The following is a 16,087-nucleotide window of genomic DNA, read 5'->3' on the forward strand; positions in this document are numbered from 1 at the left end:
ATGACGTGTTACATGTGGAGTTACTGTAATATATGATGTATAGAATATAATAGTTACAGGTGCAGTAGTCACATGATGGCGGTGGTGAGATGACGTGTTACATGTGGAGTTACTGTAATATATGATGTATAGAATATAATAGTTACAGGCGCAGTAGTCACATGATGGCGGTGGTGAGATGACGTGTTACATGTGGAGTTACTGTAATATATGATGTATATAATATAATAGTTACAGGTGCAGTAGTCACATGATGGCGGTGGTGAGATGACGTGTTACATGTGGAGTTACTGTAATATATGATGTATAGAATATAATATAATAGTTACAGGCGCAGTAGTCACATGATGGCGGTGGTGAGATGACGTGTTACATGTGGAGTTACTGTAATATATGATGTATAGAATATAATAGTTACAGGTGCAGTAGTCACATGATGGCGGTGGTGAGATGACATGTCTCAATGATCAATAAGTGAGGTTCTGTATGTCACACATGATGTTGTCCCCTGTATGATTTCCAGCTTCTCCTTTCTTCATAAAGACGTCTGCAGTACTAGATCCTCCAGTTCCTCCAGTTTTCTCATATTCTCCTCCACAACGTTCCTTCTCCTGAATGACCCAGCAAGGATGGACAAGGACAGGGATGAGATGAGCAGAAGAATATTAAACTTCACCTTGGAGATCATCTACCTGTTGAGCGGAGAGGTAAACTTTTCTACATTATAGAACAAGTCACACATGGGGAAGGGACAATACATAATAGGAAGTAATAGGAAAAATCCAGTGTCCTGTATAACAGCGTCCAGACCATCCAAGTGCCGTCAAGAAGCCAACAGCAGAAAAGCTGAAGATCAGCCACCAATATGGTCAGTTATGTGTCATGTCACCAATGCAGCAATAGTAATGTTGTAGAGTAATGAGAATGACCAGGAACCAGGAGGATCAGGGTGACATCTATATAGAAACATAGAAGATGACGGCAGGAGAAGAGCACATGGTCCATCTAGTCGCCCCAAATATTATTTCCTTTTTAGTTTTGGCCTCGTTCTATTTTCTCAATGTCTTTTTGTAGGTGAGGTCTCCAGTATTACAGATGTGGGGTCACTAGAGCTCTATACAGCGGGGTCACAATCTCCCTCTTTCTACTGAGGGGGGAATACTTTGTTCAGTTCTCTAAGTGTCTCTCTCCATACACAGGAGTACACAATAGTGAAGAAGACATCAGGTGAATGTACGACTCCCATCATCCATGAGTCAGCAGGATGGAGCGGTAGTCAGTGCCCCATCACAGAGCCTGCCCCTCACTCCCGGATACATGAGAAGAAGATCTTAGAACTGATCTACAAAATGACTGAGCTGCTGACTGGAGAGGTGACACTGCTGGGAATACTGGGAAATTCTACAGTAACAGCACTGGAGGTGTCTGGGTGATGACAGTATCATTGTGTGTGTCAGGTTCCTATAAGGTGTCAGGATGTCTCTGTCTATTTCTCCATGGAGGAGTGGGAGTATCTAAAAGGAGACAAGGATCTGTACGAGGAGGTCATGATGGAGAACTTCTGTCCACGCACACCACACGGTAAGAAGAGACATATATATATATGTAATGTCGGGGTAGGGAAACGGACAAGTGAGCCCTAATCTACCCGCCACTCAGTCCCTGCCTACTTGCAACGACCCGCCCTAGGCAATGGGGTACAACTGGGCGACGGTCCCTACGCTCAATAAGTGCCCGACAGACAAGTGTACACAGAAGCCAGGGAAAAGGGGCAGTTGCCCATGGCAACACCGCGAGCAACAAGAGTGGTGAACGAGCCGAGTCAAACCAGGAGTGTACGAGGTACCAAACGCAGTGCAGGAGAGTAGTGAACAAGCCGAGTCAAACCAGGAGTGTACGAGGTACCAAACGCAGAGCAGGAGAGTAGTCCGTAAGCCAGGGTCGATATAAAGCAGGGTCAAATGGTTAAAGAAGCTGCAGCAGGGCCAGGAAACAAAACAAGAAGAATCACAAGCAAGGAGGAACAGGAAAGTCAGGTATAAATAGACAGAGGGCGGGAGCTAGCTCCGTCTGGCCAAGCTGTGATAGGCTCTCCCACTCCTAAGCCTGCCATCCTGAGTGGTGGAAGATGGAGTCAGTCTCACAGACATAGAAGCAGGTGCAGGCTGATTACCTATGGGCGTGGATACAGACGCTGTGCCTGGCAGATCCTTAACAATATTTATCTATTTATTTTTTTTGGCCATTACTGCGGGCACAGGCTGGCACTGGTGGCCATGTTAAGAACACCTGCTGCAAGTCTGTGATGTGGGGTTATTACTTTACACTTCTGTGCACATTTGTGGGAAGGGCAATTTATGTGTGGAACAAGAAATTCTTGTAGTATTTGTCCCACCAGAGACCACGTGGCTTGTAGTACACATAATTTCCACTGATCTCAATAGCCTTCTGGCTTTTTCCACATTGGACATACATACACAGTCATGTGAGTCTTCCCCTTTCAGGCTGAGACCGGCCCACAAGCCATGATGTTGTCTCTTTTAGACCACGTCCATATTTTAACCCCTTTCTGCCACAGCCGTTTTTCAGTTTTTAATTTTTTCCTCTCCACCTTCCAAAAGCCATAACTTTTTATTTTTCCGTCGATATAGACCTATGGACTTGATTTTTGTGGGACGATTTGTAGTTTTTCATGGCACCATTTATTGTACCATGTAATGTACTAGGAAACGGCGGAAAAAAATATTTGTGGGATAGGAAATTGAAAAAAAAAACAGCGTTTTCCCCATTGTTTTTTGCGCATTGTCTTTACGGAATTCAACATGCAAATAAAATGACAAGTTAATTTTATTCTTAGATTTAATATTTTTTTTTATATTCTACTACATTTACATGGAAAAACTATTTGTAAAAAATTTATTATTCTGTGGATTGAGCGGTATGAGGGAATATATTTTTTGCGGGACGAGCTATAGTTTTTAATGGTACCATTTTGGGGTACATGCCAGGTTTTGATCATTGGCCCCGATACCCCTGAAGACGCTACATCGTAGCGAAACATGTCGGGGTGGCTTCTACCTATATTTTAATAATTGTCCTATTGACGCTTTAGAATCTAACTAATAACTAACTGTATGTAGGGCTCTGTAGCTGTGGTACTTAACCCTTTGTAGACAGAGCTCCTACGTCTGGCACTACGCTGACAGCTGTCAGAAATGGACGTTAACTTTTAAATTTTATGTAGTCTGTCCTGTTGCAAATCGAATAAAGACTTTTTTTTATTTTTTCTTTACATAATAGTTGGAAAACAGGGCTTATTTCTGCCGGCAGGCAGCCTCTTTTGAATTTAACTGTTCCACGCCCACCAACTATTGAGGTCCTTCCCTTTGTATCTATTGACATGAGGATCCAGGAACGTGCTCAGGAGGTTCGGCGGGAGAGACCTTTCCGCAGACTGGCTCCCTCGTTCCAGAGATCCCTATTGCCTCCTCCTGTTGCTCTACTGAAGAAACTATGCAGGTAGACATAATCAAATTGTCCTAACAGGAGAAACAGCGCAGACGCTTTTCAGGTCTGTGTCGTATTGCGGCCTTAAAGGCCATTTCGTGCGCCTATGTCCAGAAATGCCCAGAAACTCAAGCAACTAGTGTTGGTTGCAGAGACAACCGTAGGTGGGACGACGCCAAACGTCAAAGCCTCTCCCAAGTTATCTATTCATGTAACCATCAACTATGGAGAGACATCACACCCGTCCTCTGCCTATCTGTATTCCAGAGCAGTTTCAAACTTTATCCACCAGGAGCTAGTGAATCTCCTACTTCTACCCACAGTTCTTTTGGGGAGACCCCTGGCTGTTGCCTCTGTAAATGGACTACCAATTCCCGATCTTATTCTGTCCGTCATTAAACCACTGACACTACAAATCGGAGTCCTTCACTCGGAAAAGATCACCTTCCTCGTTCTACCTAAAGCTATCAACCTTGTTCTGCTAGGCCTGCCTTGGCTTTGTCTACACACTCCGGTTCTCGACTAGAGTTCTGGAGAAGTCCTCCAATGGGGGCCCAAATGCCTTAACCCCTGCCTGCCACAGGTTCGTCCTGTTTTTCCTCCACTGTCTCAGTCACTCTCCGATCTACCTTCACGTCATGCTAGTTTTGAGGACGTCTTCAGTAAGAAGGAAGCAGAGAGAATTCCTGGTCATCGCATCTACGACTGCCCGGTTGAGTTACTTCCTGATGCCTCACCACCTCGGGGGCGAGTTTATCCTGTCTAACTGCCAGAGACCCTGGCCATGTCCGCCTTCGTTAAGGAGAACTTCGAGAGGATTCATCCGGAAGTCTTCCTCTCCGGCCAGAGCCTTATTCTTCTTCGTGAAGAAGAAGGACGGATTTCTTCATCCTTGTATCGACTACCGGGGCCTGAACCAAAATACCGTCAAGAATAAGTATCCCATGCCGCTTCTTTCAGAACTTTTCAATAGAACTCGTGGGGCCAAGGTATTCACAAAGCTGGATCTACGCGGAGCTTATAACTTGATGTGTATCCGCAAAGGTGACGAGTGGAAAACCACATTTAACACCCGAGACCTCCACCACGAATAACTTGTGATGCCCTTTGTTTATGTAGCGCTCCAGCTGTGCTCCAGGAGTTTGTAAATTACATTTTCTGGGATCTGCTGTATGTCTGTGTGGTGGTCTATCTGGACGACATTCTGATCTACTCACCTGATTTGATAACACATCGGAAGCATGTTCGCCAAGTTCTGTTGCGGTTAACGGGGAATCGCCCATATGCTAAACTCGAGAACTGTGTTCTCGAGAAGAGCTCTCTGCCCTTCCTGGGCTACATCGTATCTGACAGTGGACTCAAGATGGACCCAGAGGAGGTGAAATCCGTCTTAGAATAGCCACGTCCACAGGGCCTTCGGTCCATACAATGATTTCTAGGAGTCGCAAACTCCTATCGGAAATTTATCTCGAACTTCTCGTCTTTGACTACTGCAATCTCATCCCTCACCAAGAGGGGGGTGATCGCCAAGGATTGGCTTCCGGAGGTAGAATCAGCATTTATTAACCTCAAGAGTGCTTTCACCTCAGCCTCCGTTCTCCATCACCCTGATGCTTCTCGGCAGTTCTTTTTGGAGGTGGGCGCGTCATTTACAGCGTGATCTCGCGAGATCCCGCTTGCTGTCATTAAGTCCCACATAAACATTACCGAAGTGTCGGGATTGTGAATAGCAGACAAGAAATGGACAGAGGCAGCACTTCCAAAAAAGCTTCAGCTGTTTATTCACCCGTGCGACGTTTCAGTCCAACAGGACTTTTTCAAGCATAACGTCATAGGTATATAAAGGCTTGCAAAGCCCAATTGAAATCAAGCAGTGATTAAGACCAAATACAATATAAAATGGATTGCACAAAGACAACGTGCAGTGTTAAAATACAGACATGAATGCCAGTGCACATGTAAATATACTTAATGGTGTTTAAGGGACTGGTACGGAAAAAGGACGGTCCTAGATTCAATAGAGTGTTAAAAGGAATGTGTCGCTAGAAAATATATATATATTTTTTTAGTTAAACAGTTAGTGTATAAATGATTAAACATTGTTCTAATTTTTTTTATTTTTTCACGAGTCAGGAAATATTATAAATTAGATTCTAATTTATAACATTTCCCTGTGCTGGTCACTAGACGGAGCAATTCCCAAAATTGCAGCATTGGCATGTGGTAAAGCAACCACATTGCTTTATGCTGCAAAATTTGAGAAGACACACTCGCTCTAGCGTCCTCAAACAATCCCCCCTCCTTTATCCTGGCTAGTGCCAGGAGAAAGGAGGGGATTGAATGTTCAAACCTCCTACACTGTGTGTCGCCATTTTTTGAGCGAATACACAGCGTTGTAGGCTTACATACAGTGGTAATCACACACAAAAACACGAACATACACAAATATAACTTACCTGCTCCTGCCGCCGCCGCTCCCTCCGGTCCGTCCACTCCGTCTGCTCGCTTCTGAACATATGTCCGGAAGCCGCGACCGGAAGTAGTCATCTTACTGTCCGGCCGCGGCTTCCGGTCCACAAGAAAATGGCGCCGGATGTCGCTCGGCCGAAGACCTTCCATTTGGACTGTGGGAGCATGCGCCGTTCCCACACATACGGCGTACACCATAGTGAATGCGAAGGTCCTAGATTCAATAGAGTGTTAATGACATAATAACTCGCCCAGTTGTGTATAATCAAAATCATTCAAAAATGTCAATTGCAGAAACCGGAAGGGCTCATTCCTCTTGGTCTCAGCTGTCCATGTGTGTATACAACGTGTAACACACATGTGTAATAGAACTGCAATTGCTGCTTGCGATGCATCGCAAAATCCCGTGCGATCGCCAGCGGCTATTCCCGCACATGCGTACTAGATCGCACATAGCGCGGCGGCCATCTTGGCAAAAAGTTACTATCTTAATTTCACGCATGCTCAGTGTGTATTCCATTGTGTAGCGGGCATTTTACTACCTGGAATAGAATCTATCCTATAGGAACGTAATCCAATAGGACAAATAGTCCAAAAAGGGGGGGGGGGGTTTATCCAGGGGAATTTATCAGCTGGGAACACTTGGTGTAGGGTCAATAATGTATCTATATACTGATTATTTTATATGATAAATAGGTATATATCCATCTAAATTTATAGATAACGAAGGCATAACGCCTCCAGTTACCCATTGTTAAGGTTTATGATAGTGTCCTAATAAATGTGAACATACAAATGATTCCCAAAATTAGTGTATACCCACTGATGTAAATGCTAACCTTGAATCAAATTTAATAAATATACCATGCTGTACTGGTAAAACTTTTCGTTTTGTGGGATTGTGAATAGACATCACGTCCTGGCTGGAAGCGATGTCTATTCACTCTCAAGACACTTCAGTAACGTTAATGTGTGGGTAAGTGACAGTACATCATAATCTAGCAAGATCACTATGTGCTGAGTACATGAATGGAGAGAAGAGTATGACGCTGATTGGTCAGTGTCATACACTTCTCTTTACAACGCCCACTTGGTCAAAAGCTAAAAAACACCCAGTTGTCTATTAAGAAAGTCATTAGCATAAATCTAAAAAATGTATTGTTTTTCTAAATAAAAAACACTTGTATAATCTACATTACAGCGCCGATCACATTATGTAGAAGATAGGGCACTTATAATGTGGAGACAGAGCCTCTTTAAGGTACTCATACTCTCTATAGGGGGAAGAACATCAGCAGATTTTTTACACAAAACATTCACAAATTCTCTATACTCAACAAGCAGACCCTGGAGACTGGTGATTGCGACTAGAATCGACGAAGTAAAACATCTCCCTGAACAAAATTTTCCCACTGCACTAATTCTTCTGAAGTCCAATCAAACACTGGATTAAGGAGGAACAACCAAGGATACCCCAAAATAATTGTATAGGAGGGAGAGAGAACTAACAGAAGAGAAACAGGCTCACAGTGGATACTTCCTTCTGAAAACTTCAGACCAGGAGTACGGCATCTTACCGATCCTCCAGACACACGAGTACCATCCAATAAACAAATGTCAATGGGTTTCTCCACAGGTGCAGGGATAACCCCCAACTTCGTGGCCAAATCCAAATCTAGAAATTCTGCTGCAGGACCAGAATAAATAAAGGCCTTCATAGAATTGTACATAGGAAGAGAGCACTACAACTACCAACATCTCCATGCTGCTATTATGGGATATCAGAGGACATTACAGGGAGGAGGTATAAGTGGATAGCACTACATCTCCCAGCATGTCCAGACTGTTATTATAGGATTTTAGAGGATATTACAGGGAGGGGTATAAGAGGATAGGACTACAATACCCAGCATTTCCAGACTGTTATTATTGGCTATTACAGGACCTTACGGGGAGGAATATAAGAGGAGAGGACTACAACTCCTAGCATTACCCTGGCTCCAGTTCTTGCTGACAACCTATCGAAGAAGAAAATACTGAATCCATCACTTCTCCACACAGCACAGGGCCCCAACCCTCACCAAGCCCTCACATTACGTGATCGTTACAGGTCCTTTATCCAATACGTCTCTCCACTAATAAGCTCCGCCCCTCCTGCCCCGGTCACATGGTGGTGAAATCATCACAGGTCTTTTAGCCACAAACTATTATATATTGCACTGCTTAGCTACGACCACTCCTGCATCGGTCACATGTTCCTCATGACCCCCTCATGTCACGTGATCATCATCACAGGTCCTTCATCCATCTTACCACTTCTAAGCTCCGCCCCCCTGATGTAGCGGTCAAGTGATCTTGATATCGTCACAGGTTCTTCATCCAGTACTACTCTATTTCTGAGCTCCGCTCCTCCTGCGCCGGTCACATGGTGGTGACATCAGCACAGGTCCTTCAGCGATTGCAGCATAAGAGGTAGGGAGCAGTTGATCCCTGTATAAATGTGTATATAGATAGCTGTCAATCATTGAGTGACCCAGCCCACTGGACTCCTAATTCCAGACTGATCGGGATTTTAGTCCCTTCGATACCAACCTCTTTGGGGTCAGTAGTGCAGGAACTTCAGAGAGCGTTAAAGTTGTTATTTCTGTTTTTTGTAGTGGTCTGATGTTTTGTGGGACGAGTCGTATTTTGTAATGACATAATATTAGGTACATACAACTTATTCACTAACTTTTATACATTTTACGGGGGTGTGAAAAAAAGCTATTTTGTTTTTGTTAATGGCGTTTACCGTGCGGTTTAACTGAATGTTCACATGTAGCATCTATGACCCACAACACGCAAGGAAATTCGGCCGAATATTCACCCCAAATGGTGTGCGTATAGTCCTCCGGAATTTCTGATGTGAAAATACAAAAAGGCCTATACTCCCCTCTCCGAGCGTTGCCATAGCAACACGTCCCTGCTCTTCTGGCTGCTCTTTGTCCTGGTGAACCCTGTGATAGCGTTTTTTTCACATGTGACCTTTCCAGTATGTGATTGGCTGCAGGGGTCACATGACATTCTTTATATATATATATATATATATATATATATATATATATATATATATATATGTAACCTGCAGCATTGCTGTGAACACGCGGAGTAGCTGGTTCTTGGAACAATGGCGTATGAATAGACGTATGCCTCCAGTCATATGTCATTCACAGAGTGATCTCACGAGATCCCGCTGTGCTGTAAATCCCACAGAAAATTTACTGAAGTGTCGGGAGTGTGAATAGACATCGCATCCTGGCTGGAGGCGATGTCTATTCACCCTCAAGACACTTCGGTAAAGTTAATGTGTGAGTAAGTGACAGCACAGCTAAACATGAATGAAGAGAAGTGTATGACGCTGATTAGTCAGCGTCATACACTTCTCTTTACAACGCCCACTTGGTAAAAAGTTATAAAATGCACGGTTGGTCATTAAGAAATGAATTAGCATAAACCTAAAATTGTTCATTGCTCTAAAATGATCGTGTTTCAAAATAAAAACCACTGTTGTTCTCTAAATTACAGCGCCTATCAGATTAGGTAAGAGATAGGGCACTTATAAACTGGTGACAGAGCCTCTTTGATGCTCATTTAACCAGAGATGTTTCTACCTCCTGGGCTGAGAGTGCTTCTGCCTCAATCGAGCAGATCTATAGAGCTGCGACATGGTCTAGTCCAAATACTTTTTTTAAACACTATAGATTGGATATAATGTCCAACCAAGACCTTAGCTTTGGCCGTACAGTTTTACAGGCCATTGTCCCCCCTAGAAATAAATCTATGTTAATCCTCCTGGTAGTGCTGTCGTGGAGGAAGAGAGGGAAAAATTATTAGAACTTACCGGTAATTTGATTTTCCTTTAACCTACATGACAGCACCGTGGTTTTTTCCACCCTTTTCCATAAATTTATTTAAAATTCTTAGCCGGTATATTATCAAGTCTCTGGTATTAACTGGAGAGGGTAAGGAGGAGGGGGAATTTAAACTGCTTCCTGTTGTGTCCTGTCCTTTTATAGGCTGGGAATCCCTCCTGGTGGTGCTGTCGTGGAGGTTAAAGGAAAATGAAATTACTGGTAGGTAATAATAATATTTTTTTTTTAGCCTGCTTAGGCCTCGTTCACATCTGAGTCAGGGCTCCGTTCATGGGCTCCGTCAGAGCTTGCAGTCAGGGGAACCCATGAACGGGACCCTGACTGAAACAAAAAAGGAAACCATAGGTTTCTGTTTGCATCACCATTGAATTCAATGTTGACAGATCCGGTGCAAATGGTTTCCGTTTGTCACCGTTGTGCAAGGGTTCTGTCATTTTAACGGAAACAATACCGTAGTCGACTGCCAAGACATACAAAAATACCACGACACAATTATTTTACAATTCTTTTATAAGAGAATTACAGGCAAAATAATTCCTTAAATACTCCTAAAAAAAAAGAAAAACGAGATTCAAATTGAAAATCGTCTATAGGGTCGAAGGGTTAAATGACCGTAAGAGTAGTTCTTTCAGGTCTCTAGCCTTTGCGGCAGGTTTCAGGTCTGCCCTATGGCATGACAACTCCCCCTATGGTGAACAACTCCTAAGTGGTAAATGTCATGTGCAGGAAGGGGTTAAATTAGTAAAATACAGGTTTATACTGAATCGTATTCCACAAAATAAAGTATCACTCTCGTCCACTCCACCTGCGCTATGACATGATGATAAGAGATCACACTGCATGGTTCCATTATACTGATGTAACCATCTTTAACTTGATTCTGATAAATTGCTGCAGCGTGATATCACACAACAAAAGTCATTGAAAAAGTCAAGATAAGAGATCTAGCCATTGTTTATTTAATGCGTTAAAAGTCAAGGTAAATATGTCTACATCTGTATATAATGTCACCTCAGCTGCCGCAGAACCTCAGAGTTCATGTCAAACATTGACTGTATAGTGTGCACCATGTCTTTTGAGATGTCAGCAATGTCTCCCCAGTATCCGCCATGTGTCAGGATGTCAGGAGTCAGGTCTTCCTTGTCTAGGGGGGACTTGTCTTAATTTTACTCTCTTCATCTGAGAGATATGCCAGAAATGTCTGATATATGGGGGTCCCACCTCTATGTGGAGAACGGGGGTCACCCAACCTACCTGGTGAGGTGATGACTGCATCCAGGTGGAGAATGAATGGAGGGGCGACCACACATTCCACATTAATTAGTACCAGAGGACAATATAGTGGTGTACCCTGGGGACATATACATTATCATATTGTTTGCCCCTCTGTGCACTCCACTCTAGCTATCTGATACTGATGCATGCATCGTTTTCCCTTCACCCCCATTCTACCATCTCATCATATATAGGTTGAATGGGTTTATCTATTATATGGGGTGTACTTTAATGAGGGACCATTCACCCCATTCCCTTTTTTGTATATTATACCTAAGCCGGTAATTTTACTGAATTTTAATAATTCAATATAATAGATCAGGTGATCTTCTTGCCCTTCTTTTTCCCATTTCTTTCCCTTCCCTTTCCATTTGTTTAATTAAATTTGGTGGTGTACATCAGGGCTAAATTGGAAGCAATAAAGGGTCCTCAAGAGGAATTTTTGCTATCGCGACCACACATGTGCACAACTCACTCCATTCACTTGTATAGGAGTTCCATAAACAACCGAGCACGGGCAGGGCCGGTTTTAGACAAAATTTGGCCCTGGGCAAAATTAAAAGTGGGGCCCCAAATCTGGAAATATTGTGCCGACAAGTATTAGTTTTGTTTTTTACCGCTTCATCAGCGGCACACAAGACAAATTTCACTATGCAGGCGCGGAACACGTGTTTATGTGGTATTTCCACATTTGTGGCATATCCACAGGACAGCCCACTGGACTCTGGCCACTGTCTGCGGTAGATCTATGTACCAGAAACAGAGTAGCTCTATTTCTGGTACATAGGTGGCTGGGCGCCAGCCATTATCATCAGATAATGGCTGCAGCCCAGCAACAGAAGGTAGGAGGGGGGTCAGGGGTCCTCTTTCTAGAGAAATGTGCAGGACCCGTATCTTTTGGACATTTATGGCATGTCCTGTGGATATGCCATAAATGTCTGAGATGGGAAAACCCTTTTAACCCCTTAAGGACGCAGCCTAGTTTTGGCCTTAAGGCTCAGAGCCCATTTTTCAAATCTGACATATTTCACTTTATGTGGTAATAACGTGGGAATGCTTAAACCTACCCAAGCGATTCTGAGATTGTTTTCTCGTGACACATTGGGCTTCATGTTCGTGGTAAAATTTGGTCGATATATTCAGTGTTTATTGGTGAAAAATTGCAAAATTTAGAGAAAATTTTGAAAAAATTGCATTTTTCAGAATTTAAATGCATCTGCTTGTAAAACAGATGGTTATACCACCCACAATAGTCACTAGTTCACATTTCCCATATGTCTACTTTAGATTGGCATCGTTTTTTGAACATTCTTTTATTTTTCTTGGACGTTACAAGGCTTAGAACATAAACAGCAATTTCTCATATTTTTAAGAAAATGTCAAATGCCTTTTATTTAAGGTACCTGTTCAGTTCTGAAGTGGCTTTGAGGGGCCTATGTATTAGAAACCCTGATAAAACACCCCATTTTAAAAACTAGACCCCTCAAAGTATTCAAAACAGCATTTAGAAAGTTTTTTAACCCTTCAGGCATTTCACAGGAATTAAAGCAAAGTGGAGGTGAACTTTGCAAATTTCATTTTTCTTGCAGAATTTCAATTTTATTCATTTTTTTTTCTGTAACACAGAAGGTTTTACCAGAGAAACACTACTAAATATGTATTGTCCAGATTCTGCAGTTTTTAGAAATGTCCCACATGTGGCCCTACTGCGCTCGTGGACTAAAACACAAGCCCTAGAAGCAAAGAAGCACCTAGTGCATTTTGAGGCCTCTTTTTTATTAGAATATATTTTAGGCAGCATGCCAGGTTTGAAGAGGTGTTGAGGTGCCAAAACAGTAGGAATCCCCCAATAGTGACCCCATTTTGGAAACTACACCCCTCAAGGAATTCATTTATGGTTGTTGTTACCATTTTGACCGCACAGTTTTTTCACAGCACCTATTTGAATTGGGCTGTGAAATGAAAAAAATGTCATTTTTTCCAATAAAATGTCATTTGTGATCAAAATTTCTTATTTTCACAGGGAACAAAATACCCCATTTGGTTGCCCAATTTGTCCTTAGTGTGGCAATACCCCATTTGTGGTGATAAACTGCCGTTTGGGCCCATGGGAGGGCTCAGAAGGAAAGGAGCGCTATATGTTTGTTGGAGTCCAGATTTTGCTGGATTGGTTTTCGGGTGCCATGTCGCATTTGCAGAGCCTCAGGGGTATCAAAGCAATGGAAACCCACCAAAAGTGACCCCATTTTGGAAACTACACCCCTCAAGGAATTCATTTATGGTTGTTGTTAGCATTTTGAGCACACAGTTTTTTCACAGCACCTATTTCAATTGGGCTGTGACATTAAAAAAATGACATTTTTTCCAATAAGATGTAATTTTTTAGCAAAATTTCTTATTTTCACAGTGAACAAATTGCTCAATTTTGTTGCCCAATTTCTCCTGAGTGCAGCAATACACCATTTGTGGCAATAAATTGCCGTTTGGGCCCATGGGAGGCCTCCGAAGGGAAGGAGCGCTGTGTGTTCTTTGGAGTCCAGATTTTGCTGGATTGGTTTTCGGCTGCCATGTTGCATTTGCAGAGCCCCAGAGGTATCAAAGCAATGGAAACCCACCAGAAGTGACCCCATTTTGGAAACTACACCCCTCAAGGAATTCATTTATGGGTAATGTGACCATTTAGACCCCCTAGTTTCTTCACAGAACTTATTTGAATTGGGCTGGGAATGAAAACAAAATTATTTTTTTCAAATAATATGTAGTTTTGGCTGAAAATTTCTTATTTTCACAAGAAACAAAATACCCCATTCTGTTGCGCAATTTGTTCTGAGGGCCGCAATACCCCATTTGTTGTGATAAACTGCCGTTTGGGCCCATGGGAGGGCTCAGAAGGAAAGGACCACCATTTGGCCTACTGGGGATTTTCTAGTGCGAAGTCATGTATTCAGAAGCACCTGAGGTACCAGTACAGTTGAAACCCGCAAGAAGTGACCCCGTTTTAAAAACTACACCCTTAAGGCATTCATCTAGAGGTGTAGTGAGCATTTTGACCGGAGACCTACACCCCATAAACTGTAATGTGGGTTCTCCCGGGTATGGCAATACCCTACATGTGGCTGTTATCAGCTGCCTGGGCACACAGCAGGGCTCAGAGGGGAAAGACGAGGGGGGATAAGCTGTGCGGAGTGCATCAGGGTAAGTAAAATTGGGGTAAATTATAAACCAAGGGATGTATGATAAATTTTAAAACACTCTTTCATACAGAGCTCTGGTTATTCGGGACACGTGTCACATTGATATATTGTGTCATCCCTTATCGCCCTCTTATAGCAGACTTTGCACCTCTTTTGACTTTTTCCCTTCTTGCCAGTTTGGGGAACTTCCCCTGGAAAGTGTTGCCGCCCTGGTACGATGCGTGTGGCCCCGCTTCCAGAAGTACTGGGTGCCCCCCCTTCTTGGTCACTAAAGATTAGGTTCTTGATAATCACCTCTTGAAATTCCAGGAAAGTTCCCGTCTGGCCTGCACATCGACGTAGCATGTACGCATTGTACAAAGCCATCTGTATGATGTGCACGGCCAGCTTCTTATACCACACCGCATAGCGCTGTAGGGCTTCAAGGCTTGATCTTACAAGTCCATCCCTCCCATGTACCTATTGTAGTCCAGGATGAAGTCTGGTTTGGGGGTGGCCTTTCCTTCATATATCCTAAACCTGTAGGTATACCCTGATGCACTCTCGCACAGCTTATACATCTTCACGCCATACCTTGCCCTCTTACCCGGCAGGTACTCGCGGAATTGAACCCTCCCTTTAAAATGTACCAGGGACTCATCAATAGAAATACACTTCTCGGGCGTGTATGCTTGGGAAAACCGGGCACTGAAACGGTCTAATAGGGGTCTCCGTTTATACAAACGGTAGAAACAGGGGTCATCTCGGGGTGGGCACGGCTCATTATCAGTATAATGTAAGAAGCAAAGTATTGCCTCATTTATTTATTTTTTTAGGCTCCAGTTCAGTTCTGAAGTTGCTTTGAGGGGCCCATATATTAGAAACCCCTATAAAACACCCCGTTTTAGAAACTAGACCCTTCAAAGAATTCACAACAGCATTTAGAAAGTTTATGAACCCTTTCGGTGTTTCACAGAAATTTAGAGCAAAGTAGAGGTGAAGTTTACATTTTTTTTTTTGTCAGAAAATCATCTTTATACCATTTTTTTTATAACACAAAAGGATTTATCAGAGAAACGCAACCTAATATTTATTGCCCAGATTCTGCAGTTTAGAGAAATATCCCACATGTGGCCCTCGGGCGGTAATGGACTGAAGCACCGGCCTCCGAAGAAAAGGAGCACCTAGTGGATTTTGAGGCCTCTTTTTTTATTAGGCACCATGTCCGGTTTGAAGAGGTCTTGTGGTGCCAAAACATTGGAAACCCCCCAAAAGTGACCCCAATTTGGAAACTAGACCCCTTGAGAAATCCATTGTAGTTTTCTTGGGGTGCATGCGGCTTTTTGATCAGTTTTTATTCTATTTTTAGGTGGCGTGGTGACTAAAAAACAGCAATTCTACTATTGTTTTTTTTATTCTATTTTTTTACAGCGTTCACCGTGCGCTATAAATGACATATTCACTTTATTCTGCGGGGCGATACGATTACGGCGATACCAGATGTTTATAGTTTTTTTTTATGTCTTATGGCGTTTGCACAATAAAATAAGTTTTATAAAAAATCATTCACTTTTTGTGTTACCTTATTCTAAGCGCCAGAACTTTTTTATTTTTCAATCAATAAAGCCATGCGAGGACTTATTTTTTGCGTAACGAACTGTATTTTCGATCAGCACCATTTTTCGGTACATGCGACTTTATGATCTCTTTTTATTCCATTTTTTGGGAGGTGAAGTGACCGAACAATTGTGA

The 16,087-nt window shown here is 42.8% G+C and overlaps 1 protein-coding gene across 1 annotated transcript in view; it reads left to right on the forward strand.

Annotated features, from left to right (window-relative positions):
* The first annotated feature begins 489 nt into the window (after positions 1 to 489).
* The window catches only part of LOC142667536 (uncharacterized), a 29,671-nt gene continuing 14,073 nt past the window's right edge, over positions 490 to 16,087 (forward strand). Inside the window, exons 1-3 of the mRNA XM_075847078.1 lie at positions 490 to 707; positions 1,200 to 1,373; positions 1,458 to 1,581. Of these exons, the coding sequence (XP_075703193.1) occupies positions 513 to 707; positions 1,200 to 1,373; positions 1,458 to 1,581 (493 nt within the window). The 5' untranslated portion in view covers positions 490 to 512. The remainder of the gene's footprint in view (positions 708 to 1,199; positions 1,374 to 1,457; positions 1,582 to 16,087) is intronic.

This window comes from Rhinoderma darwinii (genome assembly GCF_050947455.1).
Source record: "Rhinoderma darwinii isolate aRhiDar2 chromosome 1 unlocalized genomic scaffold, aRhiDar2.hap1 SUPER_1_unloc_1, whole genome shotgun sequence".
Taxonomy (NCBI): domain Eukaryota; kingdom Metazoa; phylum Chordata; class Amphibia; order Anura; family Rhinodermatidae; genus Rhinoderma; species Rhinoderma darwinii.